At 31.6% G+C, this 15,111-nt stretch overlaps 1 protein-coding gene across 2 annotated transcripts in view; it reads right to left on the bottom strand.

Annotated features, from left to right (window-relative positions):
• Positions 1–11,939, bottom strand: part of LOC149568698 (immune-associated nucleotide-binding protein 1-like) — a 221,721-nt gene extending 209,782 nt beyond the window's left edge. Inside the window, exons 1-2 of one of the 2 annotated variants that reach the window (XM_089821585.1) lie at positions 11,763–11,939; positions 11,431–11,615 (exon numbers count right to left, since the gene is read on the bottom strand). In XM_089821585.1, coding sequence (XP_089677711.1) covers positions 11,431–11,614 — 184 coding nt within the window. In that variant the 5' untranslated portion in view covers position 11,615; positions 11,763–11,939. Of the gene's footprint in view, positions 1–11,430; positions 11,632–11,762 lie in introns of both variants that reach the window. The other variant, XM_089821587.1, reaches the window with a different exon arrangement.
• Between the last annotated feature and the right edge of the window lie 3,172 nt (positions 11,940–15,111).

Raw genomic sequence — 15,111 nt, 5'->3', positions numbered from 1 at the left:
ATTTTAAATTTCTATTGTTGAAAACTATAGAATATTTTAAAATTTTCATTTTATTCTTTTAATTGCCAAGTCGTGAATGGAAAACCTGAACTTCTGAAGGCCATAACTTGGGTGATTTTTATTAAAAATAGATGCTCCAATATACCACTGGAATTGGGAGAATCCAAATTTTCCATTTTTGAAGTAAGTTTTTGCATAGGTGCTCACTAGTTTGAGCTATAAGCTAGTTTGTGAATTTTGGAGTGTTCTAAATGAAGTGGGAAGATTTCAACATTGGTCATTAGAATTGGTTAGAGGGAAGTTATGAAGATTATTTGAAGAAAGAATGTGGGAAAAATGACTTTGAGAAGATTGTATTGTACTTTGGAGGCCTTTTAACTGATTTTTGGCTTAACCATGATTTAAAATGCAGCATCAAAAACCAGTTATGATGGTGAATCAAATATCTGAGATATTTATGCCTTGTAGAGGACAAATGATGGGATTGGATTTTCAGTTATAGAGAGAAGGTAGAGAGAGGATTTTGATCTTCTTGGGAAGGAATTCTAAGTGGACACTTGTCATCTCCTGATTAGATCTAAGATTATCTTCTTCCTATATCTATCTCTTTCTTTCTCATTGTATAGGTTCTAGTTATTTGAAAAGAAAATCATTCACTACTGAGACACCATTCTTCAGCTCGTCTTCTTGTATGAGCAGTATTTGTGTTTTGATGTAGATAGTTCTAGTTAATTAGGTGATTTCTGAGTCATTTCAGTACATCTTTCATCTATTTGATTTCAAGAAAAACAAATAAACTGCAGCAAAGTGTTTCAAATTTAGTCTGAATTTTGTCTCTTGCTCATGGATATGTAATCTTTTCTAATTTGTGAACCAATAGTATAAATTAGGTTGCATTTCATTTTGGAATGTATGTGGTTAAAATGTCTTGCAGATGGAACAAAGAGCCATGTAATTGCTTGGTGTTTATCATAGGGTTTGCAGATTTCATGACGGGATAATTTGAGTATGAGATTCAAATCTAAAGCAGTTGTCTGTTCACAAGGTGAAGGATAGATCAGGGATCTTGATGTAGAGATATGTCTGAGATTTCTAGAAGATGTATGGTTATAATTCATTTAATTGCCCAATAGATAAGGCACTGATAAGAGATAGGATCATTAGGTTTTGTTGCTCATACCTAGGTCTTGTTGATATCAACATATTAAATCAATTTTCCCTTTTATGTTGAATGTTATTTAATGTTTAACCCCCACTTAGCTTGCCAGTTTCGTGAGTTATGTTATTAGTTGTTTCATGCTTGTGATTTCTTGGTTAAGTATAGAAGATTTAGGGGTTTTATCTCCTATTCTTGATTCTTATTATGCTCATTGCACTGGTCACATAATTGGATCCTAAGAGGTTCACCCACCTAGGTTTTGCAAAGGCTAAAGTGTAGAAGGAGTGTAGCCTTATAGTTGGCCCAGGTTCTTGGTAAATTGTGTCCATTATTGGAGATAGCTTCCCATAGACCCACTCTCACCTTGCATACTTGGTTGTTCAAATTTTGTCAAATCAGGAGCCAACAACCCATCCTTATCTTCAAAATGCTTTTCATTTCCAACAAAGCAACTCTATTGGCTGGAAATTATGATTTATAACGAACTATGAAAATATTTTCCCTCAAAAAACACTATATTCTTACTCTTGATCATCGTTGAATTACTTGGTCACTACTAGATTTGTTTTTTCGCACATATATTGTCACTAGGTCAATATTGGTGCTCAGCCAACACTGTTTCTTCTTGGCACTTACTTTAGTTTGGCCAAGACTAGCATCACTTGACATATACTTTAAGTTCCTTAATTTTCTACTCCCTTCTCTACTTATAAAATTATTTAAATATCACTTCATCTTGTCAAAGTCCAAATAATCAAGTGTTTATCTATAGTTTCCCCTTCAGAACTCAACCTTTCCTCTAGGTTCATTTTCTATGACTAACTTCTCAAATCCTCCTCATTAATAATATAGATATGACACTTAGATCAGATAGAAAACTATCTTAGTAATAAGTTTGCAATTGATGGTAACATAATTTTTTTTGTAATTGTAGTTTCTAAAAATCTACCTCTTTGGCATCGATGACAACATCTCTAGTTACCATGCAATCAAAAAATTGTATTGTTTTGAGTAAACTCCTACTAGCTATAGTATAATATCTTCAATAACATCCTTAGTTTCATTCTAATTCTTATTCATTCAACACCTCTGGCGAATATTAATATTCTTCCTCTCTCATTTTTTTCACTATCACCTATCAATGTCTCCCTTATAATAATCTCTCTCTCTCTCTCTCTCTCTCTCTCTCTCTCTCTCTCTCTCTCTCTACAGGGGAAAGTCACTTACATTTTCTCCCTCTTTGACAACAATGCCAAAGAAACTTTGACTTATGCATATTTTCCATGTAGATATCTTAATATTAGTATTTAATTATTCATCTATAATCTTTGTATGATTGATACAACATAATTCTATGATACAACATGATTCTATCCTTCTTCCTCATTACTACATTAGGCAACTCCTAGAGTACAACTATCTACATCAACTTGTAAGATAGTCTAAGAAACACATTTGATTTTGAGAACCATCTTTGATTTAGTATCTTTGGCTAGGGAAACCACCCCTAGTTTACCTCCTAGATATTCAAGAGTATTCTTAAGTAAATATTTAGTGAATATATTTTCTATTTTCTCTTTATTGTTCATGTATTCCAATTTAAAATCTCCACCCGAACAAAGATTCGACCTCTAAATCTTTCAATAATGATGTCCAATCTGTGATAAAGAAGAGATTACCTTAGTCTCCCCCTATCCCTCTTAGCCCTTCCCATCTCTCTGAAACCTTGGAGGCTACCTCAACTAGAAGTGGGGGGAACACATCACTTCCCCTAGGAAAGAACTCAACATACACACTGGGAAGAAAGGGAAGTAGAACCGTAGTAAGGCAAGACTAGTAAGGCTAGAATATTCTATGAATGACCTCACTAATAAGAAAAATTGTATCTACAAACAATTTGAAATGTTGGTGGATTTTTCCACCAAGGACATGTATTTTAAAACACAATCTTATACTTCATGTAGACTAAAAGGGAGGAGAAGGATTTGTGCAAAGCTATTAAGACCACTCAATCCATCTGTGGCTTTCTGGTGGAGGAATGACTGAAGACCAACCCAGAAAAACTATTTAATGGGGAGGGGGAGGATGTTGTCAGGGATGTTGCTTAGGAAAATGAGAACAAGAAAGGGAAATAATAGGGTAGTTAGCCCTAGTTTTGATTTTTTTTATGAGTAGTTATTTTATGCTTAGTACTTTGAACTTGACACCCCATGAGGTCTTAGCTCCTAAGATTATGTTGATTAGGAGCAACATTTTGCATAGGAGCTGTTGGTACATCTTACAGTCTCTTAGGGATATTAGTCTAAGGTATGAGAGTATTTTTAATTTTGTTGTGGACAGATTTTGTATTTTAAAGTTTAAAGATGGCATAGGATAGACAACTAGGAGGTTACCTCTAGCTAATTGTTGAGCTAGTTTGTTACTTGGGGACAGCATCCCATTTTATGGCTAATATCTACTTCTTCAAAAAACTTCTTTGTCTTGAACTATCTCCCTCAAGTAATGATAATTGATAGTGCAATCCATCATTGATCTATTGCTCCTTTAAACTATTTCATTTTGAGGAGAGGTCCTTGGTGATGGCATTTATCTTTTGATACCTTTATCATTGGAGAATATGTTAAGATCATTAAAAATAAACTCACTATCTTTGAAAGATCTCTCGTATTTTAGACTCTTTCCTATCTTATTTTCAAGTCTAGCCAAATACCACTTAAATAACTAAAAAGAATAATATTTTTCTTTAAGAAACATTAGAGCCATCATTATAGAGTAGTCATCAACAAATAAAATGAAAATTTTATCTCCACAATATCTTTGAATGCTAATATGTCCACATAAGTAAGTATGGACCAATTCCAAAATGTCATTAGATGAATATGTGTTTGTCTTGAAAATAGACTTTGTCATTTTTCCCAGTTGACATTGTTTACATAGTATTATCAGGTTTCTTTAGTTTTGGAAAACTTCACACTCATTTCATCTTACTAATGCTAGCCAAATTGTCAAAATCTACATGACATAACATCTTCCTCCATAACCAAATATCATCATATTGTGAAAAGAAACATGTCTCATTACATAAATCTAGATAGAATAAAGTTACCTCTCGTTTGATCACCACTTCCAATCAAGTCACCATCAACATCAATTATCTTTCCCTTTCTATGATGGTACTCAAATTCGTAACCTGATTTTTTTAACTTTGAAACACTCAACAAGTTATAGTTAAGTCCTTGAACCCAATAAATATTGTCACATTGGATCTTCTTAGTTAGTTGTATTGATCCTTTATGTTTAACAAAACAAGGTACATCATTACCAAATTTAACACAAATACTGTTGGATGGTCCAATGTTTTCAAATTTACTTCTTTCACTAGTCATGTGATTTAAACAACTAGTATCAATTATCCATCTATCATTTTTTTTTATAGAAGAGATTAACACATTTTTCTCATCTTCATCAGAATATTCTTTCACATCAACATACACAACTTCTTTATCATTAATCTATGATTCATTGTTAGTTCCTTCTTCACCATTGTAGCAAGATTTCTTACCTTTGTATTTTAGTTCATGTTTCTCCTATTTTCTCAGTTGTCTCTTCTTCCTTTGTAATTTGTTTCCTTTCTTTCATTTTTTTCTTCTCTATCAGGACATCGTGCAACAATATGACCAACTTTGTTACAAGTAAAATAAATTATAAGAAGTTTATTTTTATTTTTTTTCTCTTTGCCTCTTGGAAGCCTTCAAGCCAATAGTGTTTCAAGTTCATCAAGTTCATCATCTGAAGTGTCAATGTCAATTTTCACATATTTTTCGTTTCCTTTCTTGCGAAGGACTAGTTGTGACTTGAAAAAGTAGTGGGCTTGAAATTATCCAAACATGACATCTCAAAATCTAGGCCATTACCTATATTACATCCTAGTTCTTGTATTGTAGAAACCCTAATAGCATAAATAGGAAGTAGCATTCTCAATACCTCATTAATTACAATTCCATCATCACTATTTGCATTAGCACCCCTTATAGCTTTAACAACCTCTTTTCTTCTTGTAGAACACATGAGTATATTGTCCCCCTCTACCATTCTCATTTAATCAAACATACCTCTAAAACATTTTGATTTAGCTTGCATGATATTCTTGTCTCCTGCACAGATTTTCTTCAGCGTGTCCCACATTTTTTTTATAGTTTTACAATCTTTAATGTCATGAAACTCAACATAGCTTAGGGAAGATGCAATCTCCAACATATCTTGATTGTGTTCTTGTTTCTCTTTCATTATCATGTAGTCAGAGGGATTGTTTTTATCTCCACATATGCATTTTCAACAAAGTGTGTTCCACCAACACCAATTTCTACAAGATGAAGGCTCGTCAAACTTCACATTCTTCTTAAACCTCAGTACCTACTTTTTGAACATCATGATCATTATCTTTAAGGAGCTTCAAAATTCTCACTACAATCACTGAATGCTCTGATACCAATTGCTAAAATATTTTCATTAACTGGGGGGTGGGGGTGAATCAGTTATCCAAGGTCCATATCTACCAATTAAAAAGACAAACACTTAAACAACTTCATATCTTATCATTCATTAGCTTAGCTTTTATAGTCAACATTAAAAGTTCATCAACTAGTGGCCAACTTTCCTAAACATAATAGACTTACAGAATATAAACATTAACCATAAATGACCACATGTAACATCCACACAAGTTTAATGCTAGGATTTCATGTGGAAACCCAATTAGGGAAAGACCACCAAAAATATGTCACCAACTTTTCGCTCTTCTAAAGTGAGATCAATTATGAACCAACCATGTTAAAGGTTACTTGAAACATACTGTTAAATATGACCTTGTTAGAGGACTTTATAACATTCTATTAGAATACCACCTAGATTAAAGGATTTACATATGACATATAGGTCAACCTTGATTAAGAGATTTCAATACTAATGCAATGTTTAGAAAGTAACAATAGGTTTTGATATGAAAAATATAACTTCGAAATTTTATATTTTAGTTCATCTCAAAATCTGATGTAGTGACAGGCCTTCACTATCGTCTCAATATTTGATTTGCTTGGAAATCCTTCAAGTAATCACACTTCTCATGTTCTCAAAACTTCTCAACCTTCTACCCGAGTTCACCAATCAATAGCATTGACTATTGCTCCAACCTTTAACAACTCTTTAAGGTTAGCTCTTGTATCTCCTTAAATAGGTAATTTTAATCACTTTTTACTTAAACACCACTATAAATTGTAGGTTATGATCACAATCAACAAATACAATGAATCTATGCACCTTCTTGTTCATCCTCTTCTTTTTTTGAATTTTCTTAATGAATCCTTACATAGAAATGTTCAAAGACATTTAACCTTGATTTAAATGTTCTAGGTCATCCATTCTTATCTTCCAAACGCTTTCCATATTCCAAGAAATCAACTCTGTCACCTGGAAATTTAAGATTTTTCATAAACAATCAAAATGTTTTCCCTCAACAATCACTATATTTTGACACTTAGTCATCACTGAATTACTTGATTACTAATACATTTCCATTTTGGCACATATACTCTCACTTAGTCAATATTAATGCTTGATTGACACTATTTCTATTTTACACTTACTATGGGTGAGTCGACACTAACATTACTCTCCGTATTCTTCAAGTTCCTTAATCTTCTACTCTGTTTCTCAGTCAGTCCTATGCAATTGGTCTTTCTTTGATCTATTCTTCAAAGTGTTAGTACAAGTGTCTTTTCTACATATAACATGATTTAAACAATCACTTTATCTTGTCAAATTTCATCTAATCAAGTATCTATTTGTAGCTTCTTCTTCATAACTCAACCTTTCCTCTAGGTGCTTTCTCTATGACCAACTTCTCAAATCCTCTTCATGAATCATATAGGTATAATGCTTAGCTTAGATAGAAAGCTATATCACCAATAAGTATTGACATCAATGAAAATATAATAATTTTTCAAATTGTAGTTTCCAATAGAGATTTGACCTCTTATTTGTACCACAAAAATTCAACTCAGTATTAATTGATTTAAATTCAAAATTTATTCCTCAAGTGGGATTGTACTCAAGAAAACTAATCTATATTTAACCATTCATCTATTTTTAGTATAGTGAGATAGATTTGGGATTGGATCATGTACATATAGGATCTTAGCCACACTATGAAATTTAAGTTAGCTAAAACTAAAAAAAAAGGTGAATCTAGCTTACTGGTCCTAGGAATAGATTGGCCTAACTAACATAGTCCATCCATGTAAACTCCTAATTAAATTTTCATGTTAGTTATACTATCAAGATTTTAAGTTTTAATAGTAAAATTTTTCTTCCAAGTATCTATTGATGTATGTATACTAAAAATTAAGTTTAAGAATTCTATATTGATGCCCTAACATTTTAATTGAAGAGAAGAGAAGGAAATCATTTTCTACCACTTATTTCTTTATTTCCTCTTAATCTAAACTGGACCACACTCCTTCCAATACAACATAAATTATATGGAGTCTCATTTATTTTCTTGTGTGAACTTATAGCCCTAACAACTTTTTCCCTTTGGTAGAAGAGATGAAAAGATTGAGCTTCCTAGTTAATCAATTAGTACTAGATTTAATAATATTTTTTTTATGTCTACCGCTTTTCCTATATATATATTCAAACAAACACACACACACACACACAATATATATGTGTGTGTGTGTGTGTGTGTGTGTGTGTGTGTGTGTGTATACACACATATATATACATATGTATATATATGTATATGTATATGTATGTATGTGTGTGTGTGTGTCTATATATATATATATATATATATATATATATATAAATATATATAGAGAGGGTGAATGTGTAAATGACATAGAGGTTGACTAGATATAACTTTAGAAATAGAAATATAGAGAGGGTGAAAGTGTATGTTTGGATGTGTGTGTGTCCCTCTATTTCTCATATTTAATTTCTCACTTTCACTCACTCTATATTATACAAGTATGTGTACCCCATCTCTTCTCTATTTAGCCTTTTCTCTCTTAGTTGTTCTCACCCTTTTTATCTTGATCGCTCACTGTCTTTGATGTTCTCTACTTGTCTTCCCTCTCTATGATGAACACCCACTTCATATCTATACAAGAATCTCTCTCTCTCTCTCTCTCTCTCTCTCTCTCTCTCTCTCTCTCTCTCTCTCTATATATATATATATATATATATATATATATATATATATATATATATATATATATATATATATATAGACACACACACACATGCCTCCCCTTATCTACTTATATTTCTCCCTCTGTTTTGACTCTCTTTTATAGACATCAATATTTGTATCTCTTTTTCTCTATAAGTCAGTCTACATATTACTTTTTACATCTATCCCTCAATCTCTATCTAGTTATCTCTTTATCTTTTTCTACCACGATATAAGTTCCTCCCTTTAAACATCCATTTTTACCTTTATATTTATCACTTAAATTTTAACTTTAATTATTCAACTTTCTCTTTCATATCTATGCATTCCTCTCCAACTATCTTTTGTTTTTATCTCCCCATATATGACAACTCTCTCCACTTTGTTCTAATCCTTTTCCATCTCCATCATTTTCTCTATATCTATGTCTTTATCCATCTATTTTCCTCTTTCTTACCCTCCCCTTTTCTCTTCTCATATTTACATAAATCTATTGGTAATAGAACATGATTATATTTCTTATTTAAAGTTGTTGTTTTACTTATAGTTTGATATTTGTAAGTAGATGCATGGCTGATTTGATGCTACTGTGAAAAATCAAACTATTGCAGTCACTGATTATTAATCTCCTATCACAAATGATTATTAAACTGCTGAAAACAAATTCTCAGCTAATATCAAAAAATAACACAACTGCAACTTCACTTAAAATACGGAAAGAAATGCGCAACAGAATCAACACAATATTTTCGGACAAATTGTCCCTGGAAAAACCCCTAAGGGAAAACCAGTTCTACAGATGATAAATTATATTAAACTTCAGCAAATCAAGAGATACAAAATTCCTTGCCTCACACTGGCAGAACTCCGACAACCTCCTAATTTCTCCCGCTGATATTTCTCACTGCCATCCCTGCGCTAACACTGCGCCCTTGCTAACACTGCAAGACTGTTTGCTAACACTGCAAACTGCTTCACAAAAGCTTCTCTCTGTGCCCTTGCTAACACTGCAAGACTGTTTGCTAATACTGCAAACTGCTTCTCCAAAGCTTCCTTGCTAACACTGCAAGACTGTTTGCTAACACTGCAAACTGCTTCTCCAAAAGCTTCCTTGCTAACCCTGCAAAGCTTCGTGTCCAAATGACCCAATGACCCCTTTCTATACTACTCCTGTTGGTAAACCAACGACCGAGATTAAATCTAACCAACGGCTGAGATTAAGACAACTCGACAACCAATAATAGAATTGGTTGCAAAGTGTCCAAAAGGGAATCTCTAAAATTAGTAAATAATAACCATTTACTAATTTTTGGCAAGTGGACAAACAGCTGTCCAAACCACCCATAAATAAAACCGCTATTCATAGATAAGGACGAACAGTTCCAAGCTACCCATAAATAGTGCTGCTATTTCCGGGTCAGAAATAACAGCTGTCCAACTAACAATAATTAACAGCTACCAATTCTCCACTGAAGCCTTTGTTACATGAAAAACAATTTGATATTAAATGGCCTACTAATTGACTTCATGTACAACACAAATTTCTGCAAAAATATAGACAAAACATTTGTCGACCAAAGTCTAACTACAAAATTTAATTTATTTTTGTTATATGAATATTTGTATGCTATGAAGTGGGCGTGTGCTCTTGGATCGCGGAGGCTTATTTGTAAATATGAATTACAGGTGGTTGTTTATTTGTTTACTATGCTGCACTTTCACTATGTTCATTGGCATTTACTATAGGTTGTCAAGCAAATCCTTAATTTATATTCTTCTCTGGGCTGGTTACCTCAACTCATATTCTTAGAGTATGGAATAAAAGAGTCTTGAAATAGGTTTCTAATATAATGCAAAATTGGAACACTTCAGATAGGGGCAATTGCCTTTAGATTTGTCCCAACAGTTAGATCAGTTAGTAGATCTTAGCGGAACCACCTCACCTAATGCTTGTAGTCTGTATTTCTCCTTTCTTTCAGAAATTCTAACTTCTCCTTAATCTCATAGACCTAGGAATTACCATCCATCAAGAATCTTATAATATATTTTTTAAACACAAAAAAAATTACAAATTGGGCTTACATAAATAAATTGATAGAGAAAGTGAAAAAAACATGTCTGGATGCCTGCGTAGAATTAATTTATAGTACAACGAAAACTCGCGCAATTCTCTACTTAAGTCCATGACTTTATTTTCTTCGGTGTTCCACAATTCTGTAGCCTCATCCTTTGCTAACAGTAGCAATGTCAAAGTTTCACTAACTAAATGTTTTTAATATGCGACTTGTAAAGCTACCATTTTCTCCTCCAGTAATGTCCTAGGGGATATATGGTTTAGTCGAAGCGGGAGATGCAACGTGACTACCCATATCAGACTTCTTCGCAACGTTTGAAAAAGTATAGAGCTTCCTCTTTTGATCTACTGTAGCTTAGGATGGGCAACAACTTAATCGTTAAGTACATTAGCCATCACAGTTTTTTTAATTGTTTATTTATTTTAGCTTCTATATGTGAAGTTCACTGAAAGTATGAACTGGAAATGAATAGAACAAACAAAAGAAATAGAAAATGCAAAGACATGATTTTATGGTGGTTCACCACAAACTGTGGCTATGTCCACACTGCAGGGAAGATCTCTATTAATGTAAATATTTGAACTTTATATCACAGCTGTTGCTTCAGCTCTTTGAATACAATGCATAATAATCAACCTCCAAAACATAACTATAGTGTCTCAAAGGAAATGAAAAAACAGAACAATTGAAAAGAAACAATAATAAAATGAGCAAAATAAAAGAGTAACCGTTAGGCTTCACATATACACCCAACACTACCTTCCTTATAATTAATTGAGAATGAGAAAGTTAAATATCCAACCCTGTAAATTTATGGACATCAACAGTAGTGGAAGCTTCAAAAATTAGGCAGCGAGGCAAAATTTACCTTCTTCCGATCTGACTAGAAAATTCTATAAAACATCAAATGCATATATAACAATCAATTGCGAGTAAGAGAAGACGGAAAGAGGGGGAGCAATTACCAGGAGTGTCAATGACTTTAATGATTCGGCCATCTTTCCAAGTAGTTTCTTCCAGCTGGCATCGCTGTGTAGTAGATGTAAAGCTGAAGCCTGTTTTAAATATATCGTGACCAAGGATTGAATTACCAGTCGAACTTTTACCATTGCCAGTACGTCCCATTAAAATCAAAGTCGTAGCTTCCATCCTATAGTACGAAGAAACTGGTTAACAGGTGGAATATGTATTATTTCCATTGAATAAACGTTCAATAACAAAGATTAAAATATGCAATAGTGAACCTCTTTCGGTGGTCTTTTATTGAATTAAAAAAAGAAGTTAGTGAATACAATACCCAGCAGCTTTTTCGCTCGTTTTCAATAATCCACCCGCAATACCAATCGTCAATCAGTTAACCAAATTTCGCAGAATGGGATCCTTTTCCTATTTGAAAAAAAAATGCAACACGATGATAGAGATTTCTACAATTATATGCTACTTTGTAATGTTCCCCAACATGAGTGGTGGCTGTGGATTGTTTGAGGAATTTGTTGCTTTAAAAGGCCAAAAGTAAACATTGCGTTGGAAGTAAGGAACGGTGACAGCCAGCGAATATCTTAAGGATAACGATTCCTCCATTGCAGAGAGAATACTTTTTTAAAATGTGGTGTGACATGATCTAAAGAATAGAGACTTGGAAAGATTCTATCCAGCCTTAAACTTCTGATTGTTTTGTTTTCTATTGCGGGAGCAGCAATTAATGATGAAACGTTTCGGGAGAGGCGTACAGTTTTAGCTGGCAGTCACCCATGTTTAATGTAACGAAAAATCAAGCATGCAAAATAATTGCTCTATGATGGATATAATGTTGAAACGGAACTGGAAGAGGCAGAGATAAACTTGATAACTCATTGGGTCTAATGGGAATTTACAATTCTATTATTAGTTCCTCGCAAAGACCGGATACTATTGCTTTCAATCAATTCATATAATATAAAAGATTTAAAAAATTTCAAATGTTTATATCTTTTTCTAATTAATTATTAATTTATAAATCACGTTTTTCATTCATTTGTTGGACCATACTATTTTTGGTGGGGAGAAAATTCAATTCTCTTCAACAAAATACAAATATTTTCTAACAACTCTATCATGCATTAACTACAACTTTATTTTTTTCACATTTCTGACAAGTTGATTAGATTTTGAAAAAAACAATCATTTTTATCTTCCACCTCACACCACTTCCGACAAAAGTAAATGTTAATCAATATTAATTATCACAATATATTTTTCTTACCAAGTTCAAATATAAAGTAATATTTTACATTTCTTATTTTAAATATATTTATTAGTTTTACATTGATGTTTATTTTTGTCAATTGTAAAATCTTATTTATTTTACACTGTTTTAATAGCTACTATTTTACAATCTTGACCTAATTTTCTTTTATACCATTTTACAAATTGTAAAAGTAATGCTACCCCTCAAACTCACTAGATATTTTGGTAGATTGAATTAAGTAATCAAAAAAATATTTTTTAAATTAAATATTTCAACTTATAATTGAATTGGTAGAAATGAGTAGTTCATTCATATAATATAATTGCTATTATTATTTATATATTCCTTAAAATAATATAATTGTTAATAATTTTTAAATTTCCTTCAACCCTCTCTATCATTCTACCTTTACTTGTCATTGTACTAACATATCATTATATATGTTAGCTCTATCTTCATATCCTTCCTTTCTATCTATAAATCTCTATTTTCCTTCTTTTCCAATTATTGGTAGGAACTTTGACACATTGTATCTCTTGTTTGAAATCATTTCCTGTTAAATTGTAGCCCAACTTATGGTAATATATATATATATATATATATATATATATAATTTTCCCCACTAAAAATAGAAAAAAATTGTAAAACATTTTAAAAACTACTTTCTTGATATATACATACATACATACATACATACATATATATAAGCTAGTAGCACTCCTCACTATGGAAGACAATTTTCAAGAAATCTAGTTGGTTATGGTTAGAAGCAAACAATATAATATTTTAATTTTAAATATTTTCACTTTAAATAAACTTGGAACCTAATCATTTTTATTTAAAATCTTTATTCCTATAAATAAATATTTTATATTTTTTTAAAATTTATAAAGTTATCATCAAATTATTTATTTATTTTATATACAGTTATCTAAATTTAGTATAAAATTGTAGTCTTATAAAGATACATTAAATTATTAATTTTAGTTGTATAAAGTTATTATAAAATTACTCTTCAATATTTTATAGTTTAATTCTATATATAGTGTTTAATTTGCATAACTTCAATTTATTTTAACTTTAAGAATATTGTTATGCAAAATATTATAGTGACAAGTATAATTATGGTTATGGTTAGAGTTAAGGTTAGTGTTAGGATTGGAGTTAGGGTTACTATTGCGATTAAAATCTAGGTTAGAGTAAGGGTTAGGGTTACAATTAGAGTTAGAGTTGGATATTGGGTTAGAGTATGAGTATGAGGATGAGTTAGAATTAGAGTTAGAGTTAAAGATAGAGCTAGAGTTAGGGTAAGTTTTAGGATTAGAATTATAGGTAGAGCTAGGTTTAGGCTTAGACTTATGGTTAGGGTTAAAATTATAGGTAGAGTTAGAGCTAGAATTATTGTAAGAGATAGAGTTAGAACTATAATTAGAGTTAGGATGTGAGTCAAAGTCAAGGTTAGAGTTAGATTTAGGGTGAGAATTAAGGTTAGAATGAGGGTTAGGGTTTGGGTTAGGGTTAGCATAAGAGTTAGGGTTTGGATTAGTATTAGGGTTATAGATAAAGTCATGATCAAGGTTATAGTTATGATTACAATTAGAGATAGGTTTAGGGTTATGATTAGATATAGAGTAAGGATTAGAATTTGGATTAGTGTTTTTTTTAGAGTTAAGGTTTGTTGATAAAAAGTACTCAATTATATATTTTCATTGATGTTCCACAAATATTATACTATAACTAACCACTACTAGTTGGAACCAACCTTAGAAGACTCCTATAGTAGCCCAACAAAAGATAAGTTTAGTAATCTAGTTGAAGCCAAGTTAAGTATATCACAAAAGGAGTTCAAATATAACCGAGTTAGAAGTTTAGTGAAAACTAACCAATACTAATATGCATTCAAATTAGTTCTTAACTCAATTGTTGTCATTTCTCTCACATATTATTTCTAACTATCTTCTTTACTTCATATAGTGGTCAAATAATACATTATCTTGTTAATGACTAACTTATCAATTTCCCATTATTTTTTTATGATACTTAACTTCTCATCACTCGTCAATATGACTAGATCTCCTTGATATCTCTTCTTTTCAAATCATCTTCATTGATCAAATGATATACATTATTAGTAAATATCTCTCCAGTGGTTTGACACTTTATCTTTATTGGAACAATTGTTAAGTTTTTATTGATCCAAAATCTTGTTGGTCAGATAATTTCGAACTAATTAAAGTATCATACCAAGATGATTGATAAAGAACTATTTAGAAGAAGAGATAATAAGATGGCCTAGTAGAAATGTTGAGTTATGTGAAATTACAATGGACACTTAAATAGTTAGCTTTAACCAATATAATGTGTTGTTTATTCAAAACACTAGGGGGGAGGATAGTTGTGTTAACAAATACAAGAGATT

The sequence above is a fragment of the Cupressus sempervirens genome, chromosome 3, assembly GCF_028749045.1.
Source record: "Cupressus sempervirens isolate cs-2001-9-10 chromosome 3, ASM2874904v1, whole genome shotgun sequence".
In the NCBI taxonomy this organism is placed as follows: Eukaryota; Viridiplantae; Streptophyta; class Pinopsida; order Cupressales; family Cupressaceae; genus Cupressus; species Cupressus sempervirens.
The sequence above is the reverse complement of the archived record's forward strand: the minus strand, read 5'-3'. Positions and strand labels throughout refer to the sequence as shown.